Source organism: Euprymna scolopes, chromosome 5 (genome assembly GCF_053919585.1).
Source record: "Euprymna scolopes isolate OS-2025 chromosome 5, ASM5391958v1, whole genome shotgun sequence".
NCBI classification, from domain to species: domain Eukaryota; kingdom Metazoa; phylum Mollusca; class Cephalopoda; order Sepiida; family Sepiolidae; genus Euprymna; species Euprymna scolopes.
The window spans coordinates 84,988,870-85,016,811 of NC_136486.1; the positions used below are offsets into that span (position 1 = coordinate 84,988,870).

The following is a 27,942-nucleotide window of genomic DNA, read 5'->3' on the forward strand; positions in this document are numbered from 1 at the left end:
CACAAAGTTATGGCATTTTATTTATTTTCAAAGAAATTATACTGTTCATCGATTTATTGCATACCTCTTATAATGCCAAAAAATCAGGCAATTAAAGGTTATCGAAAAGCAAAAGATAGTTGCTGGACTCGCAGAAGGATTGTCCATCAAAGATTTAGCCACGGAGCTGGAAAGAGATCCAAGCAGGGGAGGGTAGAGCGATAGCTCTAGATATATCTAAGGCTTTTGACAGGGTATGGCATGAGGGTCTCCTCAGGAAAATTAGATCATACGGTATCACTGGACGAATACTTAACCTAATTAAATCCTTCTTAGATAAGAAAAACATCCAGGTTGTCCTCGCCGGTCGTACATCTAAACAATATGAAATAAATGCGGGAGTGCCTCAGGGTCTATCCTTGGACCTTTATTATTCCTAATATTCATAAATGATTTCCCCAACAAAATTGCATCTGAGATGGGTATATATGTTGATGACACTATGCTCTATAACAGGCACGACAGGAAAACAAATGAACACATATCTAAGGAAATGGCAGAAACACTAGAGGATAACCTCCAAATCTGTTGTGGAATGGGGACAAAAATGGATGGTCAGATTCAATGCTACCAAGATTAAACTTGTTTCCTTCGATAATTACAAGAAACCTTCTCTACCACCAATAGCAATGGCCAAAGATTCATTATCTGAAAGTACTTCTTTTAAACTTCTCGACCTAACGTCCACAGGAAACATGAGTTAGAACAATTACATTGAGAGCATTTCCAGGACCGCTATGAAGAAAGTAAGCTCTCTCTACTGTGCTAGAAAGCTACTAACATCCGAAAGTATCCTGTACCTCAGTAAGGCCAGTGGAGTATTGTTGTTATATTTGGGCTGGTGCATCTGCTACTAGTCTCTCACGCCTGGACAAGGTCTAAAAGAGAGTCTCCAACCTGATAGGTCCTGAACTGTCATCTAAGCTTCAGCCTCTGTCCCACTGACAAAATGTTGCATCCCTCTGCCTGTTTTACAAGTATTTTAGTAGTGAATGCTCTGACGAACTGCAAGCACTTGTGCCCTCACGACGTAAACACCCTCGACAAACCCGACAAGTGGCTAAATCTCACCCCTTCACAGTAGAGATCCCTAGATGTAAGAGAGCTTTCTACTACGGTAGTTTCTTCCCCAAAACCGCTAGACTTTGGAATTCCATTCTAGGTCCCTGCTTCCCCAACTGTACTGACATGCAGAAGTTCAAGTGTAACATGAACAAACATCTTGCTGCCCAACTCCCTACATAGTACCCCAGTAGCTTATGTCCCTGATAGTAGCCCCCTACACCAAAGTGGTAATGTGCCTTGCTTGGGATGAAAATGTAATTAAAAAAAAAAAGAAAAAAAAAAAAGAAAAGAAAAAAAAAAAAAAGAACCTTGGCCTCATTCTTGAAAAACCTGAACACCAAATCCAAAAAAAAAAAAAGGGCACCAGGAGAAACCTTTCAGATCGTAATTTTCGGAAAATTCATAGGGAAGTCAACCGAAACACAAACAGCACCAGTGCTTCCATTTTTGAAAAAGCTGGAATCGCTCCAAGATCCAGGCAGGCCGGATATAATGTGTTGAATGAGACTGCAAGGAACATCAAACCTCTTCCAAGGCCTCCATTGAGCAAACAATATAGGTATAAATGAATGGCTTGGGCACAAGATTACATGAAAATGGATTTCCAACAGGTCCTATTAAGGAATAAGGCCCATGTTACTCATGACAGTCCGGCTGAATGGACCAAAGTTTGAAAGGTGAACGGAACTCCGACCCGTTACAGAGTTCATCACCAACAAGGAGGTGGAGGCATCATGGAGGCATAATATTTTGGGCAGGAATCATTGGAGATAAGTTGGTTGGACCATGCCGAGTGCCAGAGGGTGTAAAGTTTACCAGCAAATACGTACACGGCCTTTTTGGATAATTATTTGTCGACATGACTTGATGACCTACCATTGTCACGTCGCTTTCAAATGATTTTTATACATCACAATGTACCATCCCATTCTGCTTGGGGCGACTGCAGCCTTCCTTGAATCTATGAGATTTGTTGGGGAAACTCATGACCTGACCACCGTGTTCTCCAGATCTTCACCCCATTGAATATCTCTGGTCAATATTAAAAAGAGGAGTTTATGAGGGAAGAGAACAATTTACTTCAAAGGATGCCTTGTAGAGAACATAGTTGATATTGCTAGAGCTATAATTCCTTTTAAGCCAAACAATTTACATCCTCGGGGCACAAAAGGTTATTTAAGTTATTTAAAAAAATAGTGAATATGTCGATAAATAATTAATTTCTATGAGACTTATACCCAGGATATGTTTTTATTTATGATTCTTTGACAGAAAAATATAATAAAAAGTAAAGTTTGCAAGATAAGCCATTGTATTTTTGCCCTAAAACAACATTTTAAGAGACCTGCATTAAAGCGATAGACAGTGGAAATTCCTCGATAAAGAATAAAATGTCATAACTTTGTGAATATCGCATGAATTCGAATAAAATTTTTGAAAATAGCTAACCTTAAAGCAGTTGTTTGATGATATAATTTCCATTTTGTTGTGACGTATATTTAATAAAATATTGATATTTTACTAATCTGCAATCAAGCAATTGACACAGTTTATATATATGTATTTACACTTGCAAAATATGAATCCTATATAGAAGCAGAGTTAAAATACTAGAATGTTTCCAGCAACTGAAACTAAGGCAAATCTTCAACATCTCTTGGGAGAGCTACACCACCAACATAGAAGTGCAAGACAGAGTCTCATTGAGCAGCATCAAAACTACCATTATCAACTACTAGTTCTGCTGGGCAATACACATCCACAGAACATCTTTCAAGGCTCTCCAAGAAAATACTATATGGCGAACTGGCCATTGGGATTAGATCATGAAGAGCACCTAAAATGCGCTACAAGAATCAACAAAAGCACACACTAACACTTACTAACATCAGCTTGTCCTCGTGGGAAGAAACTACCAAGAACCAAATGACGTGGAAGAGATTAATATGCGATGGTAGCGCAGACCTAGAGGAAAAGAGGGGGATGAATGAAGAGGCAAGATGATAAAGGAGAAGAGAGTGCTGTGAACAACCCGTCCTCCCCCTCCCCTTCCGTGTGAACACCGTCCGTGACTATTCCATCATTGACTGGGTTTCACAAGTCATATTGAATAAAAACATCAACTTCAAAGATAGAACTCATGACAGAACCGGACACTCAGATATAGATATGAGTGGAAGCTGACAATGTGTACACATAGATATGTATGTATATGTTTAATGTGAACTCCTAAATCACTAAACTTACTCTTCTGAAATGGAAATACTATGCATAGTAGCAGATGTAATATACATTACACACATGTACATATAACTAGTAAGATGCATGTATTCATATTACTTACATAAATTGAGGAAATCAGAATCACAGTCCTCAACATGCATGATACAGAAAATATTCACAAAGAAACTGTGGGTAAAATGAAAACTATTATAGAATAAAAAAAAAACAAAAAGAAACAATAAAAATGAATAGCCTTTTGCAAAGCAATAAGAAAATAAGTTAATCTTTGTATATCGATCACAGACATGATTGAGTATATTAGAAAGCTGTTCTTGTCCTATTGCAAATATGAAGTTAACCTTTGTAATCTCACTTTTAGCAAAGCTCCTAAATTTGCTTTATGTGCAAATCAGTGTTGGTTGAGATTAACATTTACAAAAAAAACCTTCTTGCAACAATTTTCATCCTATTGAAATTTAGCACAAATGTCATCTAGAGTTTTATAGTCTTCATTTAAAACATCAAAACAACCTTGTACAGCTGGGGAGTATTCACGCAGCAACTTTTCAAAAATGTTGTCCATCAAAACCACTGTAGAAGTTAAAAAAAACTCAGATAAACTGGAAAAGAAATAGTGGATACATTACGTGAACTGATGCCACCGTACCTAATCAGAAAGTAGGTCTGCTTCCATTTACTGTTTCTGGAAATCACAGATTTTTAAAAGATTTTTTTATATAGATTCATCAAAAGTTAAGAGTGTGTCTTTATTTAGGAGATGCAAATTTTAAGGATAAATACTAAAAAAAAGTATCAAATGAAAAAGTAGAGAAGCAATGGTGGCCAGCTTCACAAGTTTGATTTTGACTACAGGAACTCCAAGAACAGGTGTTCTAATTAGGAGGGAAGTTTAGAGTGTTGAGAAGAGATGCCACTGCCTCAGAATATTATGGCTCTTCATAGCTTATATTAATTAATAACTATTTAACTGATCTGATCTCAAGACAGAATAGCGAGAGAAAGATGGGTAAGATGCAGTGAAGGTTTGCAACTGACTCGAAAGAATGACTCATCACAGCGTCAAAAGTAGATCTGATGGGTCTGATGATGTCATTAACATACAAAGCAAAAGGAAAGGGGTTAAGTAGGTCACTTTAGTATAGTATGGTTATGGAAGCGATAGAATTACTCCTATATGATGTGAATTGCTAGATCTGTAAGATAGATGAGCAATGAAGAAGATAACAGGAGGGGAGTGTGTTATGACAGTTTAAAAAAAAATGTTCTTTTTTATTTTGTTAAACACATTTTTAATATTTAATTTGACTCAAACTGGGATTGTTGGGCATTGGTTTTGAAAACTTTGTGGGCTGCTGCTGCTTCATATCCTCTTTTCATTACTTCATCGCTTAAAGTTGGATTGTTATTTATTAATATAGTTGATGAAATACAATTTTGTAATCAATCGAGAAAACATAGCTTTTAGGCAAAAGGAATTGTGTTGTTTTATAAAAATGCCATAGTTTAAAATACAAAAAAAATAAAAAATCAATAAGTAAAAATACTCTTGATAATATTGCATGGATAAAACTAATATTTAATAACAACCTACCTGCTGCTTCATTAATTTGTTCTATTTTATTTGCTTCTGATGCTAGAATAATTGCTCGCTTCTTTCCTTCTGCAACATTGATTTCTGCCTCTCGTATTCCTAAACGATAAAAAACAAAAATCATCTCTTAAGCTGTGTTTGTTATAATTGGAAAGCTACAGAAAATTAAAAATTATTTCATTTTTTAAATAATCACTTTTCCTTTAGAAAAACTTTTCATCTATTTCATATTACATAAGTAATTTTATAATTGACAATTTTTTTTTCTTAACAATATCAATCGTCTGAATTTCTGTGATAACACTGTGCACATTTGAAGAAACCAAAACACTTTTTTTTAAATGTAATTGATACATTTTAATGTTTTTAATTTTATATTTTTTACTGAAAAAACAAATTCAAAGAAAAAAAACAAAAAAACTTTTATTACCTAATTAACAAAAAAATTTGAAAGTTCTATATAGCATTTTCAGTGATTAAAAACCTTAAGTATTAAACAAAACCTGTAAACATCATAGTTCAAATTTAAAACTTTCATTAAAAAGATATTTCTTCATGTTTAACCAAACAATTCTTCATTAAAAACAAATTTCAAAAATTAAATATCACCTAATTCAAATAAAGGCTTTTTCTCCATATCTGCAAGCTAAAACAATTCCTGATAGGTCAAAAGGTAAAATCAAAGGTGTTCCACAAGCTGTGAACACATATGAACATTGAATACTTCAAAGGCTATTAAGGATATAAAACGGATGGCGATATATATATTAAACTTGATAAATTTAGCTTTAAAATCATGTCACTTTTATTTAACATATAGTTATTCTTTCCCAGAACTACCCGCCTGCGGAACACTGTTCCATCATGCTTCCCTGTTGAATACAACATGGTAGCCTTCAAATCCAATGTAAACAAGTTTTTGTCGAGCCGTCCCCATAAATAATCAAATTCTACTCAATTTACACTACCACCTTACATTCATTAACCCTTATCCTCGAGTGGCCTTCTGACCTTAATAAGTGGTGACTCCCAAGTAAAAAAATAAATAAATAAATCGTTCAGTAAATTTAGTCTTGAAATTTGTCCAATCACATGAGATCTAAAAGATGATAGTTGAACACTCTGTAAGTGAAAATGTAAGTGTGTACATATTTTTTTTTATTTATATAAATTAAATTAAAAACGTTTAATGGTAAAGATATGTAACAAAGAATAACTCAAAATTTAGTAATTTTTAGGTAAACATACATTATATACAGTTGAACCCCGTGATACAGCATTAAAAATTCGTAACCAAATACAGTACATTATATAATACACATGTATATAATCAAATATCATCATAAATAACACTGCAAGATGGAGCAAATACTGTAACCAAAGGCTGGAAAAACATTGTATTCTACGTCATAATCTGAAAAAACATATCCTAGGACCACCATATCCTGAGGTTCTACTGTATATAAGAAAAATGAATTTTAAATATCTGAAAAATAGCCCAGTAAAAACATTTTTAGATATAGATTTTTAAAACTATTAAATCATTTTTGTTCATTTTTATTTTAAAATAATTTGTGTAAAAGAACATTCTTAACGTAAAATTGTAATAATTCTACTTTTACTGAATACATTATATGACTGTGTGTCTACAACTATCCTAAAGTGTTCTGTATATAAACAAAACCTGATAAAAAAAAAAAAAAGAATGAAACAGGATTATCTTTTGTTTCAGCAGCTCCATGCTTGACTTACTTTACAAAAAAAAAATAAAAAAAAAAATAAAAAAATAATTCATAATCAAAAAGAAACATTTCATAAACCAAAAGAACAATATTACCAAAAAATGACTTTCTGAACAAAAAATATTTTGTGTGAAAAATATTTTTTGCTTTTTTTAATTGTTCTTTCATATTAATATTGTTGGTGTGTGGTAAATATATATCAAAGCTTCTCTTTCCAAACATATTACATTTGCTTACATTTTTATCACATGAGTGGTGTTAAGAGCACTGGTGCATATAAATTCCACCCATAATTTTATGCATACTATAAAGCAGCTTTTACAGTTTCTTCTAAAAACTAGGTCAAAACTTATTTTTTTCTCTATCAGTGTCTGAACCAGACAGTTTAAACAAATTCTATATTAGCTTAAAACATGTTAGAATCTCAGAATTCACTCAAATTATACTAGAGTGCTGGGTCTTAAGTAATTTAGAATTATTTTTCAACTTACTAAGTTCTTTACAATTTTTCAAATTGAAAATTTAATTTTTTGTGGCATGTTACTGTTCTTTTAGAGGTATATCGTTGCAGAAAAATAATTTATAGTCAAATTATCTCTTTGATCACTCCTCATCATGTTCAATTTAACATCAGTTTTACATGATGGCATGTGTTGACTTCCAAACTAACATCTCTGGCTAGGTCTTTATCTATTCTCTGAAGTCCATCATTATAAAATCCTCTCAGGTTTTCCTTGGACTTCATCTGACCTTGTCACTGCAATTGTTTTACATCAAGAACTTTCATCCATTCTTTCAACATGGCCATACCATTAAAGTCTCCTATTCTGAACATATCTCTCCATACTGTACAGATATAATCTTCCCTTGAGCTCATCAGACCTAAACCTATCTTTAGCACTCACATTACTCATACATCATTTCATTTTTTCATTATGCAATGCGTATCCTCAATACTCACTAGCCAGGTTTCACAGGGAAGTATTTTGATTAGCCGAGTTGGAGACCTCAAGTCAAAATGAGGTCAAATATTTTGCACTTGAAAAATGTTAAGGTAGCATATCGCTTTTAAGAAGACAACATGAATCTGACAGTTTCAGGTTAAGATAGCTGACTAAACTGATATGATGTGAAAGTACTTCAAAATTCATGATAAAGGAAAGTATATCAGTTATGACCTCCCTTGATGCATTTAGAAAATATACTTTTGGATTAATATTTCTATCAACAGTAGTGGCTGGGAACAGACAAGTTAGTAACCTGGGGAAAGACGAGGTTACGATTAGAGAGAAAATTAGCACTCTGGGAAGGCAGGGAGATGGGTAAGGTGGGTTAGCTATCCAAGTGTCATACTTCGTGTGGAGATAACCTTAATATGGCTTCAGATAATCTTAACTCATCTGACTTTGTGTCTGACCTCCTGAAGATGAGGTAAATAAAATAACCATAACCCATCATATCACATGAGATCCAAAAAAATGATAGCTGAACAGATCCCAATTAGAATGGATTTGATGATTAACAATAATCCTTATCCCCGAGTGGCTTTTGGGCCTTGATATGTGGTAACCTTCATGTAAAAAAATTTAAAAAAAAAATAAATAAATAAAAGAGGCCTAAAAATTCACTAAAATCAAATGAGATATTTTAGGAGAGAAATTAAAAGCAACCTAAATATACAAACTTTGGCAAGACAGGAAAGGCAAGAAACCAAGATTAATATCAAAATCCAGACTTGTCAAGCTGCAGGTTTCCTTATTCAGATCACAGAGTTCAAAAGTTAATCGAATGCATTGTCTATAATTTATATGGATTATGCAGGTTCATGTTTATCATTATCGTTGACAGCTCCACACAAAATGGCCTCATATTTTAAAATGCAGAAGTAGATATTTCAATAACAATGGAATTGTTTGCTCAAATGGAGTTCTTAATAATGAAATATAAAACTTTATATTTTTTTTACATGTAACTGACTTTGCAAATTCATTTTTTCCTGATTCAAACCATCTAACGAGCTCAATGACTGACACAACAAGTCTGTTTTTTCAAGTAACAAATAAATTAAAAATCTGTATTTCTGTGAGTTTAGTTGAAACAGTTTAATCATAAAATAAAAATTAGTCATAAAATAAAAATAAAAACAAATAAACTTAGAAAATATTAATTTAGTAAAGATTGGTTCTTGTTCAGAATTCACTCATATATAAAAAACAAAAATAAAGAAAAACCTGTATGAAACAAAAAAAAAATCATGTTTCTAAAATCACGTAAATTGATCAAGCAGTTTTATTTTTATAAATAAAATTTTAAGCAATCAATGGGCACTTGTAGGCAGTACAACAAAATTTTTTGAATTATCTCCCTTTGTTTCTTGAGATTGTTATCAAAATGGTGTCAGAAGGCAGTCACTCCTGTTACGCATAGAATTGAATTTTATTATTTACTAATTAATAAAACTACTTGATCAATTTAGATGATTTTTAAAAAAATATTTTCATTTTGTCACAGGTCCATACATCATAGATTTTTTAATATAGGGGGAATTATGAACAAGAAACTAAAGGTTTTCTTTTCTGTCTGATCTTCAAAAAGTAAAGATGACATTAATGTCTATATCATGCTATCCATATGAATTAGTAAAATCAATTTGAAAAAGTTGAATGTATAGTTTATTATTTAAAAAGTATCAACTGCCCTACAAGAAAAATTATTTTGTTTGAAGATACTGAAATCATTTTGACCAGTCCAAAGCATTATTTGAGCTTTTCCTGAGAATTAAGACTTTCATAAAATGGGATAAATTGAGAAAATAACTAATGAAGTCAGAGTTTGTAGAAATATCTGCTTGAATTTGTTCCCTCAAATGGCAAATATACCTATATATATTTCAGTATACAACAAAGGATCAATATATTTGTTCATGGTCTTTGATTTTGAACTTGTTCAAACATATATTAGCATAAAATTACAGTTTCAACAATTAACATTAACTGTATTTTAGAATAAAGTCATAACAAATAATTTTATTAAAATTAGACAAACCTTCTGACTCTAAAACAGCAGCTCTTTTTTTTCTTTCTGCTTCAACTTGCATTTGCATGGCTTCTTGGACGCGATTTGGTAATTTCATGTCCCCTAAAATAAACATTTTTTTTAATAGCAAAAATCTTGAATGTTTTTTTTCATTTTATCAGCATATGCTTACATATCCTTGATATTTAAAAAGGAAAAAAAACCTAGTTACTAGTCTAAAGAAACTTACTTAGAAAATAAAAATAACAAACAGTATCTAAATACAGGAAGAATTTTTTTTCTTCACTTTATTAAAATGCACAATATATAACAAGAATTATAAATAGTGAAATCAAAATAAGCACATACAAAATATATTATTTCTACTATTACATAAAAGGAACTTTTTATGTGTGTGTGAGATCATTCTCTAAGAATGAACTAAACGGTTGGACCAATTTTTTGGAAATTTCACACAGATGTAATTTATGTGCTTTGTAGGGTTCTTTGATATGTTTTGTATCAGAATCTCTTCGATAAGTATCGATAATCGAAAAAATCTGATGAAAGAAGGATTTTGACTAGTTAATGTCTTATACAGCTTAACATGACAAGTACATTTGAGAAGTTTTATTACCACACAAGTAGGCAGGTCAGGCATAAAAAAAATCAATAATGGACTCTTTGATATGACAGGGCACGTTCAAAATGAATGTTTTTGTTTAGAGCACAATTAATTAATGATACTTGACTTTTGTATATTAAACTTTAATTCAAGCTATTATATTAGCAATACACATGAAAAATTTTAAATGGCTTAAAATATTTTAATATTGGTATATATAGAAAGAGCTTGATAAGCTAAGAAAGAATCTTTTTAAATTTTTAAAATCCAATTAAAATCAAGGAAGTTATGACTATTTTTATGCCCTGCATGTTTGGATATTTTCCCCTCTTTAAGACCATATGCATTTGTCACATTTTTTGCACTATACTTTTTCAGTAAAAATGCTATATCTTTGTTAAAACACAAGACTAAGCAATGAAATTTGCCATATAAGTGTATTTTTGTGCAAGGAATCTGAATATGCTACTGAAAATCTCCAGAAATGAATGGTTTCCAAATAATCTGCAGTCAATTCACATAAATATGTTGCAATTGCTTAAAAATGCCATGTATTCATTAAAAGAAAAGAAGTTAGAGAACTCAAAGTTTAGTTGTAATGCATTTTATGTGCTAAAAACTGAAATCGAAATCTAGGATTGGTTAAAAATGAATATATTGCAATATTTCTTTGGTATTATTGTAGATTAATACCTTCTGTTACCCCTCCCCATTAGACCACCTCATGTGATTCTACCTTTATAGAAAATTGCATGTGAACAACTTGAAAAACTTTAATAAAAGATAAACAAAAATTATTTTAGAATTTTATGTAAAATGATTTCCCATTTTGAATCATTTGAGCGCTTTAGGGCAGTTAACCCCCCCACCTTTTCCTATGATAGATAAATCCTGGGTGTTTTTTTTTTGTTGTTTGTTTGTTTTCTAAAAGGCAATTATGCATGGTTTTAAGAGGATCTTTGTGCAATTATGAGAGGTTGCTACTCTGACTTGGGCTAAGGAAAGTTATGTGTGAACATCCTGAAGACTTGATAGAAACAAAACAAAAACAATTTTAGAATTTAGAGTGGGGGTTGGTTTCACATAAATGTAAAATAATTCACCATTTCAAGACGATCCTAGCGTTTTAGGACAGTTGACCAATTTATTTTTTTTTTGGGGGGGGGGGATTAATCGTGCACTTCAAACGCTTTTATGCTTTTTTTTTTTTTTACGTTTATATGAGCTCACAAGGGAAGTTTGTTTAGTGGGGAGCCATGCCACTTGTACTTAGCATTATTGTTAAGGCTAAAGGTTTTAGGAGGAGGCTTGCCACTCGTACCTAGGATTAGACATAGAATTAAGCGGTTTTTTTTAAAGAGAGTGTTTGATACCCATTGTGAAACTTTGCAAGAATTATAACAAACAGATAAAAATAAATGTTATTTAAAAAAGTGACGTCCCTCTAACAGAAAACATGATTCTTGGAAAAATATCAAGTATTTAAATTCTATTTAAATATAAAAAAAGAAACAAGTTTTTGCTAAAGCTGACAAATTGTTAAAAAATTTGAATTAATGTTATTTTGATTTTTAATTACATTTCATGTCCTTTCCTACCGTTGTTATTTTTTAACCAAGCACCTCCTATAAATATTTAAATATTGATTAATTTAAAAAAGATTTTTTTTTTTGATAATCAGGTAGATTAGTTTCCATTCGATAATTCACTGAAAACATTTTTTAAGAGACGAAAATTAGAAGTGTGTTACCGTTCGTAATCGTACACGTGAACCAAAACATCATATATCACATTTTCGCTTGTTAAAATATTTTAAAATTTACTACTACCCAATTTTTTTAAATATTTGTATAGTTGATAACTAAATAGCTCTAACATCTAAGAATTTTTTTTATAACCAAATTTTCAATTAAAAAAAAAAATCGATTTGGAATAAAAATAAACAAAAACAAACGTCTGTTTACGCCATGTTATCGCTGCTGCTGCTGATTCTGCTATTCTCACTAATACTACAGAAGTCTTGATTTAAATTCATAACGATTTTTTCGGATATTATGTTTTTAAATTGCTACGTACCATTAGAGAAAACATTGTCCAATCATCTTTTTAACAAATAAACATAGTAAAAAGATTGTTTTATTTAATAGTGAGTGTCCGAAGAAATTGTTTTTCAAAATTTTCAATGCTCACCATTTTGAAATCTTTTAACACAACAAAAAACGAGTGGTCAAATGAATTTCAGACATTCGAAATTATAATCAAAACATAAGAATAAGCAAAGTAAATTTTTAAATATTAAATATTTTATATAAAAAAAAAAGAAAAACACCAAAAAAAATAATGTAAGGCAAACGAACGATGTCAAATGTAAAAATTGGAAAAACAAAAACAAAAAAAGAAAACGCAAATGTGATGGAAAAAGAAAACAGAAAAACGAACGTTAAAACTTCTATAAAAAATGTGAAAAATACCCCCCCCCCAAAAAAAAACAAAAATAACTTAAATAACCCTGTTTCAATATTACAAAAAAAAAAAAAAAAAAAAAAAGGCACCTCACACCACGATTCAAATCTAAAACCTTTAGATAATGACGTTGACTCTAAGCAACTGAGCTAAGATGACATTGACGAAATTGGATCATTTTTTTTAATATTTAAACTAAATCATGTTCCGACATCATTTGTGCATACGTAGAAGCGAACTTGTCATGAAAGGACGGTTTTTGTTGACCCCTCCCTGTAGAAAACTGATGATTTTAGGGTGAAGGAATTAATGTTTTGGCCAATTTTTCAATATTTGTCGGGCGAAGGATCGAGCTTTAAAATGATACCAATCTCGCGAAAATCCGTGACCCGTGTAGAAAGTTTTTGCGAAACATACAAACACACATACATACATACATTTTCACTTTTATATATATAGACTAGCGGGGGTACCCAGCGTTGCCGGGTGTTTCGAGGTGTGTGTGTGTGCCCTTAAATAAAAAAGAAACCGGGGGGGGGGGGTTTAAAAAATTTTTGGTAAGTTGGTAGGATCGAACCGAAGCCCTGAGGCATAGTTGGAAAATAAAATGTGAAAAAAACAATGAACCGTTCGGCCAGCCAGAAGTAGTTACTGAAAGATGTTTGAATTTATTTAAGCAAGAACAAAATTGACAGGCGCCCGCACAGAAGTTGTAGAGTTAAGATTTTGTGCGAGCGTTACAACGACGACAACGTAAGCAATAGCTATTCAGCAGTTGTTTTCAATGACCAGGTTTGTTTGTTATGAGTGAAGTAAAAAAAGAAAACATAAAAACGAACGTTAAAACTTAAGGGGGGGGGATAATCAAAACATCGAAAAAAAAAAAAAAAAAAAAAAAACCAACGTAAGGCAAACGAATGATGTTAAATGTAAAAATCTGAAAAACAAAAAAGAAAACAGAAAAACGGGGGTACCCAGCGTTGCCTGGGTGTTTGGAGGTGTGTGCTCTCTTAAATAAAAAAGAAACCAGAAAAAGGTATGTGTGGTCTTAAATAAAAGGAAAACATAAAAACGAACGTTAAAACTTAAGCGGGGAGGGGGGGGGTAATCAAAACATCGAAAAAAAAAAACTAATGTAAGGCAAAGGAACGATGTTAAATGTAAAAATCAAAAAAAAAAAAAAAAAGAAAAAAGAAAACAAAAAAACGAACGTTAAAACCAAAAAACATGCCAAAAATGGCTTAAATAAGCCTGTTTCGATATTAAAATTTAAAAAATTGGTGGGTACCCAGGTGTTTTTGGGTGGGTGGATAAGCGAAGTAAAAAAAAAAAAAAAAAACAGAAAAACGAACGTTACGTGAAAAATGGCTTAAATAACACTAGTTCAATATTTAAATTTAAAAAATCGAAAAAAAAAAAAAAAAACATCTCACACCACGATTCGAACCCAAAACGTTTAGATAACGAACCAACGCTCTAACCAACTGAGCTAATGCGACGTACATGAAATTTAGTCAGTTCTTCAACTATTTAAAGTAAATCAGGTCATGACGTCATCTGACGCATGCGTAGAAGCGGTCGTCGTCACGAGAGGACCGTTTTTCAAATAAAATAAAAATAAAAAGAAGGAAGTAAATGAGTTAATGAAATCCAGTGAATCCTAAAGTTTTACCCATGAAAATCAAACCAAAAAAGAAAAATTATAAAATAAAAATTCACTTACGGATTTCATATCTTAAACAGTCAATACCCCATGCTTCTGCTGCTTTGTTGATGGCTTCTAAACAATAGAAAGAAAACTTTTTTTAAAAGATATCAATATTTTCAATTATCAAATTTATAGTAAAACAAAATTATTTCCTCTTATATTTATAAAGAAATTTTGAAGTTTAAGAATAAGATAAAAAAAAAAAAATCAGCAATGTAAATTAAGTAAATAAAAATGTCGCAGTAAAAGCGTCATCAAAGAACCAAATTCAGATAATTTTTTTCTGATTTCAAAAATGAAAATGAATTATATAAAAATAAAATATAAATTCAAACTTATATATTGCTTATCAGAGTTACTAATTACCAAATAAAATGTTACATAAAAAGAAAAAAATAACAAGAAATGTGAGAAAAGGTGTGAAAAAAAGGGAAAACAAGAAAAAGAAACAGAAAACAAAATAGAAAAGAAAAAAATAGACAAGAAATAAAAAGAAAATGTAAAAAAAAACAAAAACAAAAGAAAAACAGGTAAATACTGATGATACATTCCGTAAATTGCAAAATGTACTCTATTAGAAAAGCATTATTACTTAGCTATATATTACTTACCAACAATTGCATAATTCAGAGACTCCCTGTCTCTAAACACTGTATCAAGACTAATCTTGCCAATCTCAGATCTCATTGTTGTCTGGGCTAATTGTGTGATTGCATACTCCGCATCTTCTACACCATAACTTGCCTGAATAAAACAAAGAGCTATTGTAAATGTTTAGAAAAACTAAATTACAAAAAATTCTAATAAAAACTTTCTTAAAATAAACTAAAAAAAATTCACTGAGTGTAATGCTAGTTGTATTATTTAGCATTATTTATTCAGACTACTGTTCTCATCTTGTGTTATTCACACATGTATCTTGTCAAACGCAAGAAGCTTTCTATGAAAATCAGAAATCAAAGATCTATGGCATAACTGATAAAGTACCAGGTAAAATTCAGTTGTATGCGACACTCTTCTGGAGGTTGAATGTTCAATGTTCAGTACGTGGTGATACTAAAAATAGAAATTGCAAATTACTTAAGACTTCTATCCAATCATGACTGATAGAACGAGAGCATGCTACCCCATGGATAAAGTAAAGAGTTTTATTTGAAATTCCATACAGATTTCCACGTTTGATAAGATACATCTGAAGAAGGTCAGCAGTCATGTTGAATGTAACGTGGTGTGAATTACAATAAAGATGAGAACAGTAGTCTGAATGATCCAAATAACACAAATTATCAATCCTCATCTCCAAAATTCAGAAACATAAGTCAATACCATAATATAAGTTTATGCTAGTTTAAAAATTCCAAATTTAATAACTCTAGTAAAAATAAAAGAAAAAATGGATACCTCATAGATTGAAGCAGTGACAATTAGAATATTAAAATAGAATATTCAAGTACATGTAAAAGCGAAATAGATAACCATTTAAACTTAGACTTAATTGTTTTTAACCCTATTTTTTGTTTTGTTGCAGTTTTGCAAGATATTTTTCTTTAGTTGCAAAACTTTGGCCAATGAGGGCAGTTGATTTGCATGGGTTCTAAGACTGTAATAACAGCTACCTTTGCTGCATTCTACTTAAGCTCTCCATCAACAAGTGAATCTCTGACCCTTGCATGCATCCTTCTGCAACACTGCCCAGGATAGGTTGGACATGCAACTTGTCATCCAGATGGAAAGTTCATCAACAAGATCTTCCTTTTCTATTTGGTTGATATGAAAGATCTAGTAGACAAAAGATTCAAACATTGATAATCAAAAGCGACCGGGCAGCACTATCAGACACACAAGTAGTTGGTCTTTGACTATGGAATCAACATTGGCTAGTGATACAATGCGGACTAGCTCAGGATCTTCAAAAGTGAGTTATGATGATCAAAGACACTCTACTTGCTGAGGCTAAATCTGGATCAATCAAACTAAATTGATAGTCAAAACAAATACAAGAAAGTTTAATTTTATTGCCATTTAAATTCTAATATTTTTGTTAATACAGCACCCAATAGTATAACTAATAATTAACATCTAGCTTTTATTCAATACTAGCTGTACCGGCCAAGCAATCATTTATTTGCAATTTGTTTGACTTGGCTTTTAAAAAAATTATACATTCTTTTAAAGATATATTTATAATTTATGTGGCTGAAAGATGTATTTAGATAATTCCTATTTCAATCACGTCAATTATTTTGAGTTGAAAGCCAGATTATTTTGTTCTCTTTACTAACAATGAAGACGGTCGTCTTCGCATAAGCAGTCTTTTCTTCTTTTTTTGTCAACAATAAAACACATGCGAACAAGGTGGCATCCAAAATCAAAAGTCTCTCAAGCAAAAAATCCGTCTTTTATTCTGCCATTTCGGTATTACAACAGCACTTAAATTTGCATAATTGTCCTTACCTCAATTTTAGGTTCACATATTAACCGTGGAAGCTTATTTTTCTGTCTCTTCACACTGTTAGCACTTTTTTTTTTTTTTCCAAAAATATTTTTTCAGTTTCAATTAAAGGGAAGAATGACCATTAGAAAATAATTCCAATATCGAGAAAACATATTTTAGAAGGAATTAAATTGGATTTTATTTTTAATAACATTCAACAACAACCCACAAGAAAAACTAACAAACCAGAATCAAATATTTTATAGGACACAAACAAGCTGACTTTATATATTAGACTTTATTTGTGCTTTCATAGCAAACCTAAAATTAAAATAATAGTAAATATTTATAAAAATCTTTTAAAGAATTTTGTAGTTATTGACAAATAAATTTAATTATTTTATACAACAATTTTCTAATCAATCTGGTTTAAAATGATACTCATTGAAATTAAGATCCACCATGAAGTTTATTTGTTTTCTTATATCAATTGATTTCAGAAAATGTTATTGTTGTAAGACAAAATTGAAAATGTTTTGGATTCAGCTAACTTCTTATTTTCTTATATCTTAGGCTGTGGAGTTTGAAAAAAGTTACTATTACTGTGTATAAAAAACGTGTGCATCACTTGCGCTTTAATTTGAAATAACATTTTCAGTTAAATGTGCAAAATGAATGGGTGCATGTTACGAACAGATTAGTTTTGATTTTAGAGGTTATTAAGAGATTAAAACTAATACCAAATAAAACGGACAAATAGAAAGAATAATTAAATGCAAAAAGCAGAAACTGAGATTCATACTTACTCTATAAGCATCAGTGACTCGTAGGTAAAGAACACCATCAATTTGCAAAGTTACGTTATCTATAAAAACAAAGTGAATTCTTTGAGAATGTTAATAATTTCATGCATCTATTGATCATAAAAAAAAAGTTTGGGTTAGTAAATTTTTCAATGTCAGAAGATGGCTATAATTTGTAGTCAAATATTTAGAGTTGACTACAAAATTTTTATAGTTAGAAAATTACTTTAGACTATCAGGTATGGATGGATGTGTAATGTGATACCTGTCCTCAGAAGAAGATTAAATCTGAACAGTACAAGAAAATCTGTGTAAAACAGGGTTTCATTGGTTTGGTCACATTAAAAGAATGGATGATAATGATAATAGATGATTGGGTAAAACAAGGTAGCAAATTCAATTGTCAAAGGAAAACCAATGAAAACATGGAAGAAATGATAAGGAAAGATTTAAGAAAAAAAGATAAAGATCTGGCCAGTTAGTTTGGAAGTCAACTTCTAAAAGCCATTCAAAACATGCTGTCATATAAAACAAACGTTAAACCAAATGTAATGATGATTGATTAAAGTGGCAATAAACAAAGATGTTAAATGAGAAAAACTACTGCTCCTTAATATTTTTTAGGATTTAAAATATTTATCCAAAAAATGTTATTGTTACAAATTATATTTATAAGAAGCAGTATAACACATAAGAAATAACCTGAATTAAAGATAAGCCATTATTAAGAAACTGATGATAATCACTTGACTAGTTGAAATAAAAATACACATTTTTTGTGAACTTCTCTCTGAAAAATAAACTATAGACAGCATTTGCAAACATGCAGCATATAAAGATCCATTTTCTGGACAAATATTTTCCTCAAATCTAAGTTCATTAATGTGTTCTTTGCCTCTTTAATATTTTTGCAATAACTGTAGTTAAGCAAGTATGCATAAATCCGTTTTTAATCTCTTCCCTGATTTATCCAGAGTCTTGACATAGATAAGCATTCTAAACATTTTCTTTTACAAATGACACTAAATTTACTATCTCAATAATTTCCCAGTTTTCAGAGTCAAGGACTTCTAGTTCTTTGTGCAGTGTGAGAAATCTTAAGCTGTTTTTTTTTTTATTTTTGTAGGTTTATTTCTAAATATATTTAATTGTAGTGGGTTTTATTTACTATTTTCAAAGTATAAAAGAATACATTTTACAGTAGTTTATTTCTGTATCTATTTCAAATTTCTCAGACACTGAGAAAAAAAAGTTTTTTTTTTTAATGACTGTGAATGATTTAATTTGAAAGTAAAATTTCACTTTACAAAATGATGTGAGAAATGTAAATGAAGCAGTTTTTGGCATAATATTTTACACAGAAAAATGATGCAATAGAATTAAAACAACAGTTGTTTAATAAAAAAGCAAAAACAATCACAGTTGTTAAAAAAACCCAAAAAAAGCCTTAAAAATATTTAATGTAAATAAGATGCACATTAGTAATAACTATGTAATGCAAGTATTTAAAATTATATTTCAGTCATATATAATGTATTAGTAATTTAACAAGGTTACCAGATGTTTTACGGTAAGTGTGAATGTGTAAATATTCTGATTTTTTTTTTTCACCTCTGCATGCATATGAACTTCTATTAATCATTTAACACAACTGATGAAAAATTAAGAAAAAAATATTTTAATTCACATAAGAAAAAAACCCTAAAATTTTACCAATTGTGATAGCACTCTGTTGTGGAATATCAATAGCTATTTCTTTAAGGCTTTGAACATATCTGATGGCATCTACAACTGGAAGAACCACATTTAAACCCTGAAAATGATAAAAATTTACTGATAAAAATTGCGTAACATTGACAATAAAATAGAAGAAAAAAAAACAAAAAAAAAAAAACACCATGATGAATTCAAAGTGGATTTCTTTTTTACTTTTTTAAAGAAAATAACAATGTTCTTTGATTCAAAATTATGATACTCAATTATAACATTACTCATTTTTAACATACATTTAACTTTATAACAATTATGAAAACAAATGATTTCAGTTCCATGAATCTTTGTGCTTAAAAAATAAAGATAATTTTAAGTTTTTTAAAAGAAACATTGAAGACTTAGTAATAGAGAAAAAATAAACTAAATTTTAAAAAGTCAAAATGATAAAAAAAAAAAAAAAATGGGTAAAATATTTGGTGGTTGTTTTGATTAATACATAACTGAAATTTGCCAATCTATATATCTATAAAAGTGAACAAGTGAACGTGTCTGTGTGTGTGTCTGTGTACATTTCCCTATGCAATAACTGTCAATTTTAAGTCTACAGACTCGAAATTTGATATACAGGGTACTGAGATTTGGGAAAATCTTTGTGATCAGTTTTCGGCCAGATATTTGGCTGTTAAGGGGTCAAATGTCAATGATTTGACCTTTAAGAACTCTACCAAACTCCTCCGACAATTTTGAAATTTAAGATATAGGTTCCTTGGACATGGATCTAACTTAACTTGATTTGAGCTCAAAACAATAAATGTTAAGGGGTCATAATAGGGGTCAAAGTTTAAAAAATTGACCACTTTTTTTCTTTTTTGCTCAACATACACCTCCAAACATCCAGGCATCGTTGGGCTGAAATGCTAGTTCCAAATAAAACAGGAAAACTTTGATATACTTACATATCAGGCAAAGTATTTGTGTACACCAAAAATTACAGAAAATTATCAAGTAGAATTTTATTAATAACTTTATTTGGTGCAACTATACTATAATAGTGAAATTCGGGAAACAAAAAAACAAATTTATAAAAAAATTAAAAAAAAAAAAAAAAAAAAACAATGGTATCTACGGACATTTTGTGCAAATTTCAACTAAGAACAATGGTATCTCCTTAATTGGCATGTGAGAAGCACTTTATTTAAAAAATATTATTTAAAAAAAAAAAAAAACAAGTGTTCGATCTTTACTGTAAAAAAAAATCCTTGACATATTTTTTGGGACCTTGTGACATAAGAGAACTCAGTTATGCTAAAAACAAAGTAAGTAGGTCATATTTATGATTGTTAACGCACAATTATTAGAAATGGGCAATAGCTACACACTATTTACTTTCCCTTAGAACTCTCCAGTGTTGGAACTCTCCAGTGTTTTTTAGCCAAATATTTTATTTCCGCTAATTTTCACTAAAAAATGTTTTCTTTAATAAATTTTTTCTACCGTATAGTTTTTTGTAATTTTTGGATATATTCATTATTGTAACATGACAATTACGTAAAGACCATTAGTTTGCCTTGAAATTCAATATTAAAAATGTCGAATTTTGTTATTATAATGTAGTTGCATCCATTATTCATAGTGAACAAAATCTGAAGCATAGTCTTTTCAAATTAAAAGAAGGGAGATAATCTACGACGTGCGAGCTTAGACGCATAATAGAAATATAAGCAAAAAATTAATTTTATTTATTCCAAAATTTTACTTGCAAATTTTCTGTAATTTTTGGTGTCACAAATATTTTTACTTAAACTGTCATATTTCACTTGTGTATTAATCAAAACTAGCAAATATATTGTTTCAGAAATAGTCTTAGTTCATAAAAATACAAAAGATGAAAAGAAAATTACTTCATCATGCTCAATAAAAGCTTAAGGTGGAGACGTTTTTTCAGTAAAAATGCATATATTTCTTTGGAGAAATTTTTTTTTTTTTTTCAACAGTAAATATTTATATTACAACTGAATAGAATATATTAAAATTTCAATGATTATCATTTTTTTAAAACATTGCATTATTGTTTAAAAGGATTAAAAAATAAATAAATAAAACTTACGCTGAGGAAAAAAAGAACAGTTGCTACTTACCGGTTCTAAAATTCGATTATATTTGCCAAATCTTTCTACAATCCAAGCTTCTTGTTGTGGTACAAAAAGAATTACAGTATTCATTGGTAATCGAGAACGATGCCGAACTTGTTGGTTTGCAAGAGCTATAAAATTCTGAAAACAAAGCACAAAGTAAAAATTGAATTATTTTTTGTTGGCCTTTTACACATATTTTAATTCTAAATGTTGCTGAAATTTTCTTTATCAGTCTTGGATGGATAAATGAAAAAAAAACAAAAAAAAAACAAAACTGAAATAAATCACATTACTTGAACTTTAAAAATTCAAAAAAAAGCAATACTTTACTGTATGGCTGTGAAACCTGGTTAATGAAAGCAAATGGCCTACGTAAGGTTGAGATCAGTACTGTTTATGCTGCATCCTTCATATTCACTGGGAACAGATAATTTAAAATGGCGTTGTTCATTGTCACTACAACATATCCTGTCTACAAAAAAACCCTCCTCTCAAAATGTATTCACTGGTTCGGTCATGCACTTCATTGTCACCCAGATTATTTTATTCACAAAGCCATGAAACCAGTCCCTCCTAGAGATCGGAAAAACGACTCAGGGGTCAGCTGAAAACCTGTCTCAGAAAAGATAAACAGGGATACCATGTTGATCCTGGGATCTCGCCATTGAAACCATGATTAATTAACTCAACACTCATGTCTGCTACTGTCATAAACTATTGAGCCATTCCAGACAGTAAATTCTTTGGATAGTGTCGGCCAAACCATTCCAATGTGAATGCTGAAACAAATACATGTAAGTAAAAGAAACAAAATTTGAGCATACATCAGAATTTTTGAGATAAGGATTAATAATTTGTATTATTCAGACTATTATTCTCATCTTGGTAATTATTTTCACATTTTGTCTTATGTAACTTCCGATCTTCAGGTGCATCTTTTCAAACTGAAAACAATAACAAAGATGAAAATAATATAGATTTGAACATGTTGCAATACCAATATATCATTAAAGAATTAGTAGTGACATCATTTAAAGAATTTTGAACTCTTCACTGGATTTGACATTTTTATTTTGCATAATGAGTGAGGGTGCTATGTGTAAAATCCCAAATAAGCCTACAATATTCATATTACTATATTATCAGAACGTTTTGGCATAAGAATTCAGCTCATATAGGAGGTGTCACTTGATCCACTTTAAATGTTAAAATTATTTTTGTTTCTCTTATAAGATTCATTCATTTCAAATATATTTAGTCAAAAGAACTTATCTATGGACCATATTGCCACAAGACAGTTCCCCTGCTATTTTCAACATAGATGCCTTTCAAATTCAATGTGAACAAATACTTGTTGAACCATCTTCTTAAGTAATCAAATTTTGCCCATTCAGTTATCAATCCTTTCATAGTCTTGTTCATCAGATAACTAACAATCTCATTAATCCTTATCTTCAAGTATCTATAATAGGATAGCTTGTGTGTTATTTATTTTGTGTGTCACGCTTACAACCATCCAAGTGATTGTCGTTTAATTGTTATGGACTTCCAGTTCTTGTAATAAATAATTTTACCAAGAATTCTTCAGAAGTTTTGGTTTTGGTTTCAATTATAGCTGATGGCACTCCAGTAATCTATTTTTTTATAAATAATTATATCAAGAATTCTTCATAAGTTTTGATTTCGGTTTCAATTATAGCTGAACGAATTCAAGTTCTATATATATATATATATTTACATATATTTTATTTTCATAAGTTTTGGTTTCGGTTTAAGCTGATGCACCCAAGTCATATGGATATATTTTTTTTATTTTTGAAATCGCAACTTTATAATATAGAAAAATCGATAGAACATTACCATAATACATACAAAGCCTACAAGAATTAAAATATCATATTTAAGCATACTTTATGACCAGGCCATGCTGGGCGTTCATGCTAGTTTAGATAAATACTTTTGCAGTTTTAACAAAAGAGCTACAATAATATCAGAGCGTCTCCATTTACACTGAAAATTTACAGAATGCCAACATCAATATATTACATGTGAATGAGTCCCCTATGGAATTTCCACAGGTCCTGCTAGTATTCAGTAATTTACTTTTTCATACATAAATTTTTATTATCATTTCTGATGACCTAAAGAAAAAAAAAAAACGCCTACTATTGATTTTTTATTTAGAGTAGAGGATTTGTTTCTAAATGCATTTTAGGTGGTAGGGGTTGTCTGACTTGCTATATTTTTATTTTTGCTTCCTTTTTCCAATTGAAATTATGATTTCATCTGGGGCTAAAAATAAGATGCTTTTACTCACTAAATTTTTGTGTAATGAAGAGATTTATATTATATATTTATTTAAATAAATACACATTGGTCTTTATTATATGTTAGAGGATAAATATGATGGCCAATTATTCCTTTTCTATAAGTGAGAACATTGCAAAACAATTCATGTTGAATGAATCATTTTTCTGTATTATTAAACTTGTGTTAGTTTGCAACATCATGTGTTTATTCAGATTCATTTCCTGCTTGAGATTTCTAATTAGAACCAAGTGAAAAAGTTACCACGGAAGTCACATTAAATGAAGAAAAAGCTACACAATGAATAATAAGCATATTCCCACTGAACTCACTCTGTTAATCTCTCCTAATCTCTCCAATTCGTTGATGGCAATGAATCATAGCAGATGTGTCCAATTGTTTACATAAATATGAAAAAAGAATAAATGTATATTCTTTTGATATCTCCAACTTTGACCTCAGTACAACATTTTTTTATTATTATTTAAGCTATTTATAAAATAAATATGCAAATTAAGACCTATATGTGTTTGTGGGTGTTTACAGTGTACTATATAAAGGATATTTCAAAATATTACACTGTATCATAAGCACAACTTCTTTTTATGTTAATATAGTGAGGACAGATGGAAGAAATTTTCGCATTTATTCATTTAAGATGTACAGGATAATCTCCTAAACTAATGTATGAATCATTATGAATTCTAGAATATATACTATAGATAACATGGTAGCACAAGTACATTATTTTTTTGTCAGCTCTAACGTGTACTTGGTGCATATAAATTAGGTATACATGCAAACTAATTAACCATCATGAATCTTGGAACATAGATTTTAATCAATTGTGTGTAATGTAGGCTATATTTAGTTTAATTTATGCAAAACAGGCAAAGAGGGGGTGAAAATTTATGAGTAAAAATTCAAATATCTTCTATTTTTGTAAAACTTTAATAATAACTATTAGATATAAATTAATAAGTATCCTCCAATTTCTGTTTCTCTGGAGTATTTTAAATGATATAAAAAATTCTTCATAAGTTTTGTTTATAGCTGAAGGAACTCATGTTATATATATATATATATATATATATATATATATATGATGATGATGATGATGGCAGCAAATTCGCTTTCGAACATTGCAATCACTCAATATAAAAGGGTATCCAATTTATATCGAGCAATGCCTGTGCATGAGGATTGTTATAGTGGGGAAATACTTTTCACCGAGACAATCCAACTCTCTAAACAACTGCCACATTGATCCCAGAAGAAGAGCAAGTCGACATCATTGGATGCAGCAGTCATCGCAGGTTTTATATCAGAGTTTTCCTTCTCCTAGGGAGGTTGCCTTCACTACAGCTTCCACCCACCATGCCATTTGATCCATGACTGGAACTTAGGTTGCTGGGCACCAAAGCATATTCCACATGCCGGTGGGTCATATAGGCCGCAGTTTACAGGGCTTAAACTCCTCTGGAGGTTTCTGTCAGGGTTACCTCACTCTTAGCCTTTGGTTAAATAACCTTGGCCCACAAGGCAGTGGAAAAATATATATCTGTGTGTGTGTGTGTGTATATATATATATATATATATATATATATATATACACACACACACACACACAGATATATATTTTTTTCTTCATATGTTTTGGTTTCGATTCAAGCTGATACATCCAAGTTATATGGGTGTATTTTTGAAATCAAATTTATAATATAAGAATCAATAGAAAATTGACTATAATAATACATATGAAATGCCCCCGCAAATTGTCCCCGATAGTAGCCCCATACTTCAAAGTGGCACTTGCCTTGTTTGGGGTGAAGATTGGATTGAATAAAAAAAAATAAAAAATAAAAAATATACATGAATTAAAATATCATATTTAAGCATATTTTACAACCGGGCTATGCCAGGCGTCCGTGCTAGCTTAGGTAAATACTTTTACAGTTTTAACAAGAGTTACAATAATATCAGAGCGTCTCAATTTACACTGAACATCCACAGAATGCCAACATCAGTATATTACATATGAAAGAGTCTGCTGTAGAATTTTTAGTTTTGGTTGTTTTTTGCTTACTTTTGGAAAAAAAACAAACTTATCCTTGAGTGTGTTTTATTCTTGATAAGTTGTGACTTAAGAAAAAGAAAAAACTTATCCAGAAAAGACCCACGTTTTTAATTTTATGAGTGAACAAAGTGTGCCTTTTCTAGATATACATTTTCATTTTTTTAATCTTTTCTTTTCTCAGAAAAAAATGAGAAGTGTATTTCAAGTTTTCAAAAAATGTGAATAAAAACTTGTATAAATTGTAAAAAGTAAACATTATTTAGTTTTTAATTATACTTCATTACGAACCCAAATTCATCGGCTGATAAAAGAGGAATATTTTTGTGTGATACCGGCTGCTAAGTGTGTCAGAATTTTTTTGGAATTTTTGACACCCTTAACACAAAACTGCGAATAAAATATAACTTGTAATTTCTCTTTTTAAAGTGGGTTGTTTAATTTCTTTATGGAATATACTTCCAAAATAAACTATTAAAGTTGTTTAAAAAAAATAATAGAAATATTAACTTTTTATTTTAAAAAAAAGTATTTACAAAGTGCATGCACGTGCTCATGCAGCCATTTTTTCTACTTAATGAAATGAATTGAATTTTACAGGTTAAATTTTTTTCAATTTTTTCACTTTAAAAATCTATCAAAATTTTTCTATTGGTTCAATTTTTACGATATTTTCAGGTTCAATGTGAAATTTTATGCCCTTTCCAATAAACCAAATATAATATTCTAGACAAACGTTTTTGTTTAAATTCACCCCCCCCATTTGGAAATGTTTATTAAACTGAAAATAAATTCTCTCACCTATGTTTTATATATCACAAATTGAAGATAAAAGATCAATAAATAAAATAATCTAAAAAAAAAAAAAAAAAAAAGAATAGTTATTTGCAAATTTACCTGTAAAGTCCAAAGTTTAAAACCTTTTTTTTTAAAAAGCCGCGTTGATTTTTTTTTTTAAATTGAAACCTCATGTTCTAGTTAGATTCTCCAGTAAATATCGGATGCTGATGACAATTTTTTCTATTTCATTCAATGTTTTTTTTTTGGATATTTAAAAAAAAGAAAAAAATCACTCCATAAAGAAGAAATAAAATATATTAAATCAAAAACTCATGTATTTCTTTAAGAGAATAAATAAAAAAAAAATTTTTAATGGAAAATTGGTCAAGCTGTTTCTTTTAAAAAGGCCAAAACTGATGAGTGAAATGTGATCATTTTCCAAGTATGGTGACACATATTGACTAACTTTGTAGCTTAAAGCAAATATGTCAAATACAAAAGGGAGATAATTTATGGCCCTTTTAGGCATCCATATTTAACAATTAGAAAAAAATAGAGGAAACACCGGTTTTGCTAACAGTGGGAACGAGTTACGAAAATGCGGCCTTCTGCGACTTGCTTAAAAATATCCTTTTATTTAAAAATTATGTATAATATAAATATAAATATGGACAAATTCTTATAAATGAAGAATGGAAGCACCCATTGATTAGTATTTTATATAGGTTAGTGATTTTTTTAAAATTTATATATATTTATTATATTTAGATTAAGTTAAAATTCGTTCAATTTCGTGAAATCTTTTTTAAAGAAAACAAATTTAAAAAAATAAATATATTTTTTGATTAAATCTTTTATTATTTTAAAATTTGGTCTTTGCTCCTTTTATTGAAAAAAAAAAATTAGGGTTTGAATTACATTATTTATGTTGTTATAAGCTTTGAAAGATAGCGAGTCTAATTAATCACTCCTTTTTAATGGCGACTTCTGACACTCCTAACCGGCCGCTGTTTTCTAGCAGAGCTAATCTTTCACAATGCAAAAATGAGGCTAAAATGTCAGACCCCTACATTAGATCAGCACCGAGTCTTGCCTCACACGATTGAGAACAAAATTTCTTCCCAGGATCGGTTGTTCCGTTGGGTCAACACTTTTTTTTTTTTTTTTTACAGGGGAGTCACCGCTCATCAAGCCCTAAGAGTCA

General features: G+C 30.1%; 1 protein-coding gene across 2 annotated transcripts in view; it reads right to left on the reverse strand.

Moving 5' to 3' along the window:
* Positions 1-27,942, reverse strand: part of LOC145276918 (stomatin-like protein 2, mitochondrial) — a 35,988-nt gene that overhangs the window by 4,117 nt on the left and 3,929 nt on the right. For both annotated transcript variants that reach the window (XM_080128385.1, XM_080128384.1), the window contains exons 2-8: positions 21,581-21,715; positions 19,443-19,542; positions 17,733-17,791; positions 15,104-15,236; positions 14,508-14,564; positions 9,727-9,819; positions 4,940-5,038 (exon numbers count right to left, since the gene is read on the reverse strand). In XM_080128385.1, the coding sequence (XP_079984511.1) occupies positions 4,940-5,038; positions 9,727-9,819; positions 14,508-14,564; positions 15,104-15,236; positions 17,733-17,791; positions 19,443-19,542; positions 21,581-21,715 (676 nt within the window). The remainder of the gene's footprint in view (positions 1-4,939; positions 5,039-9,726; positions 9,820-14,507; positions 14,565-15,103; positions 15,237-17,732; positions 17,792-19,442; positions 19,543-21,580; positions 21,716-27,942) is intronic.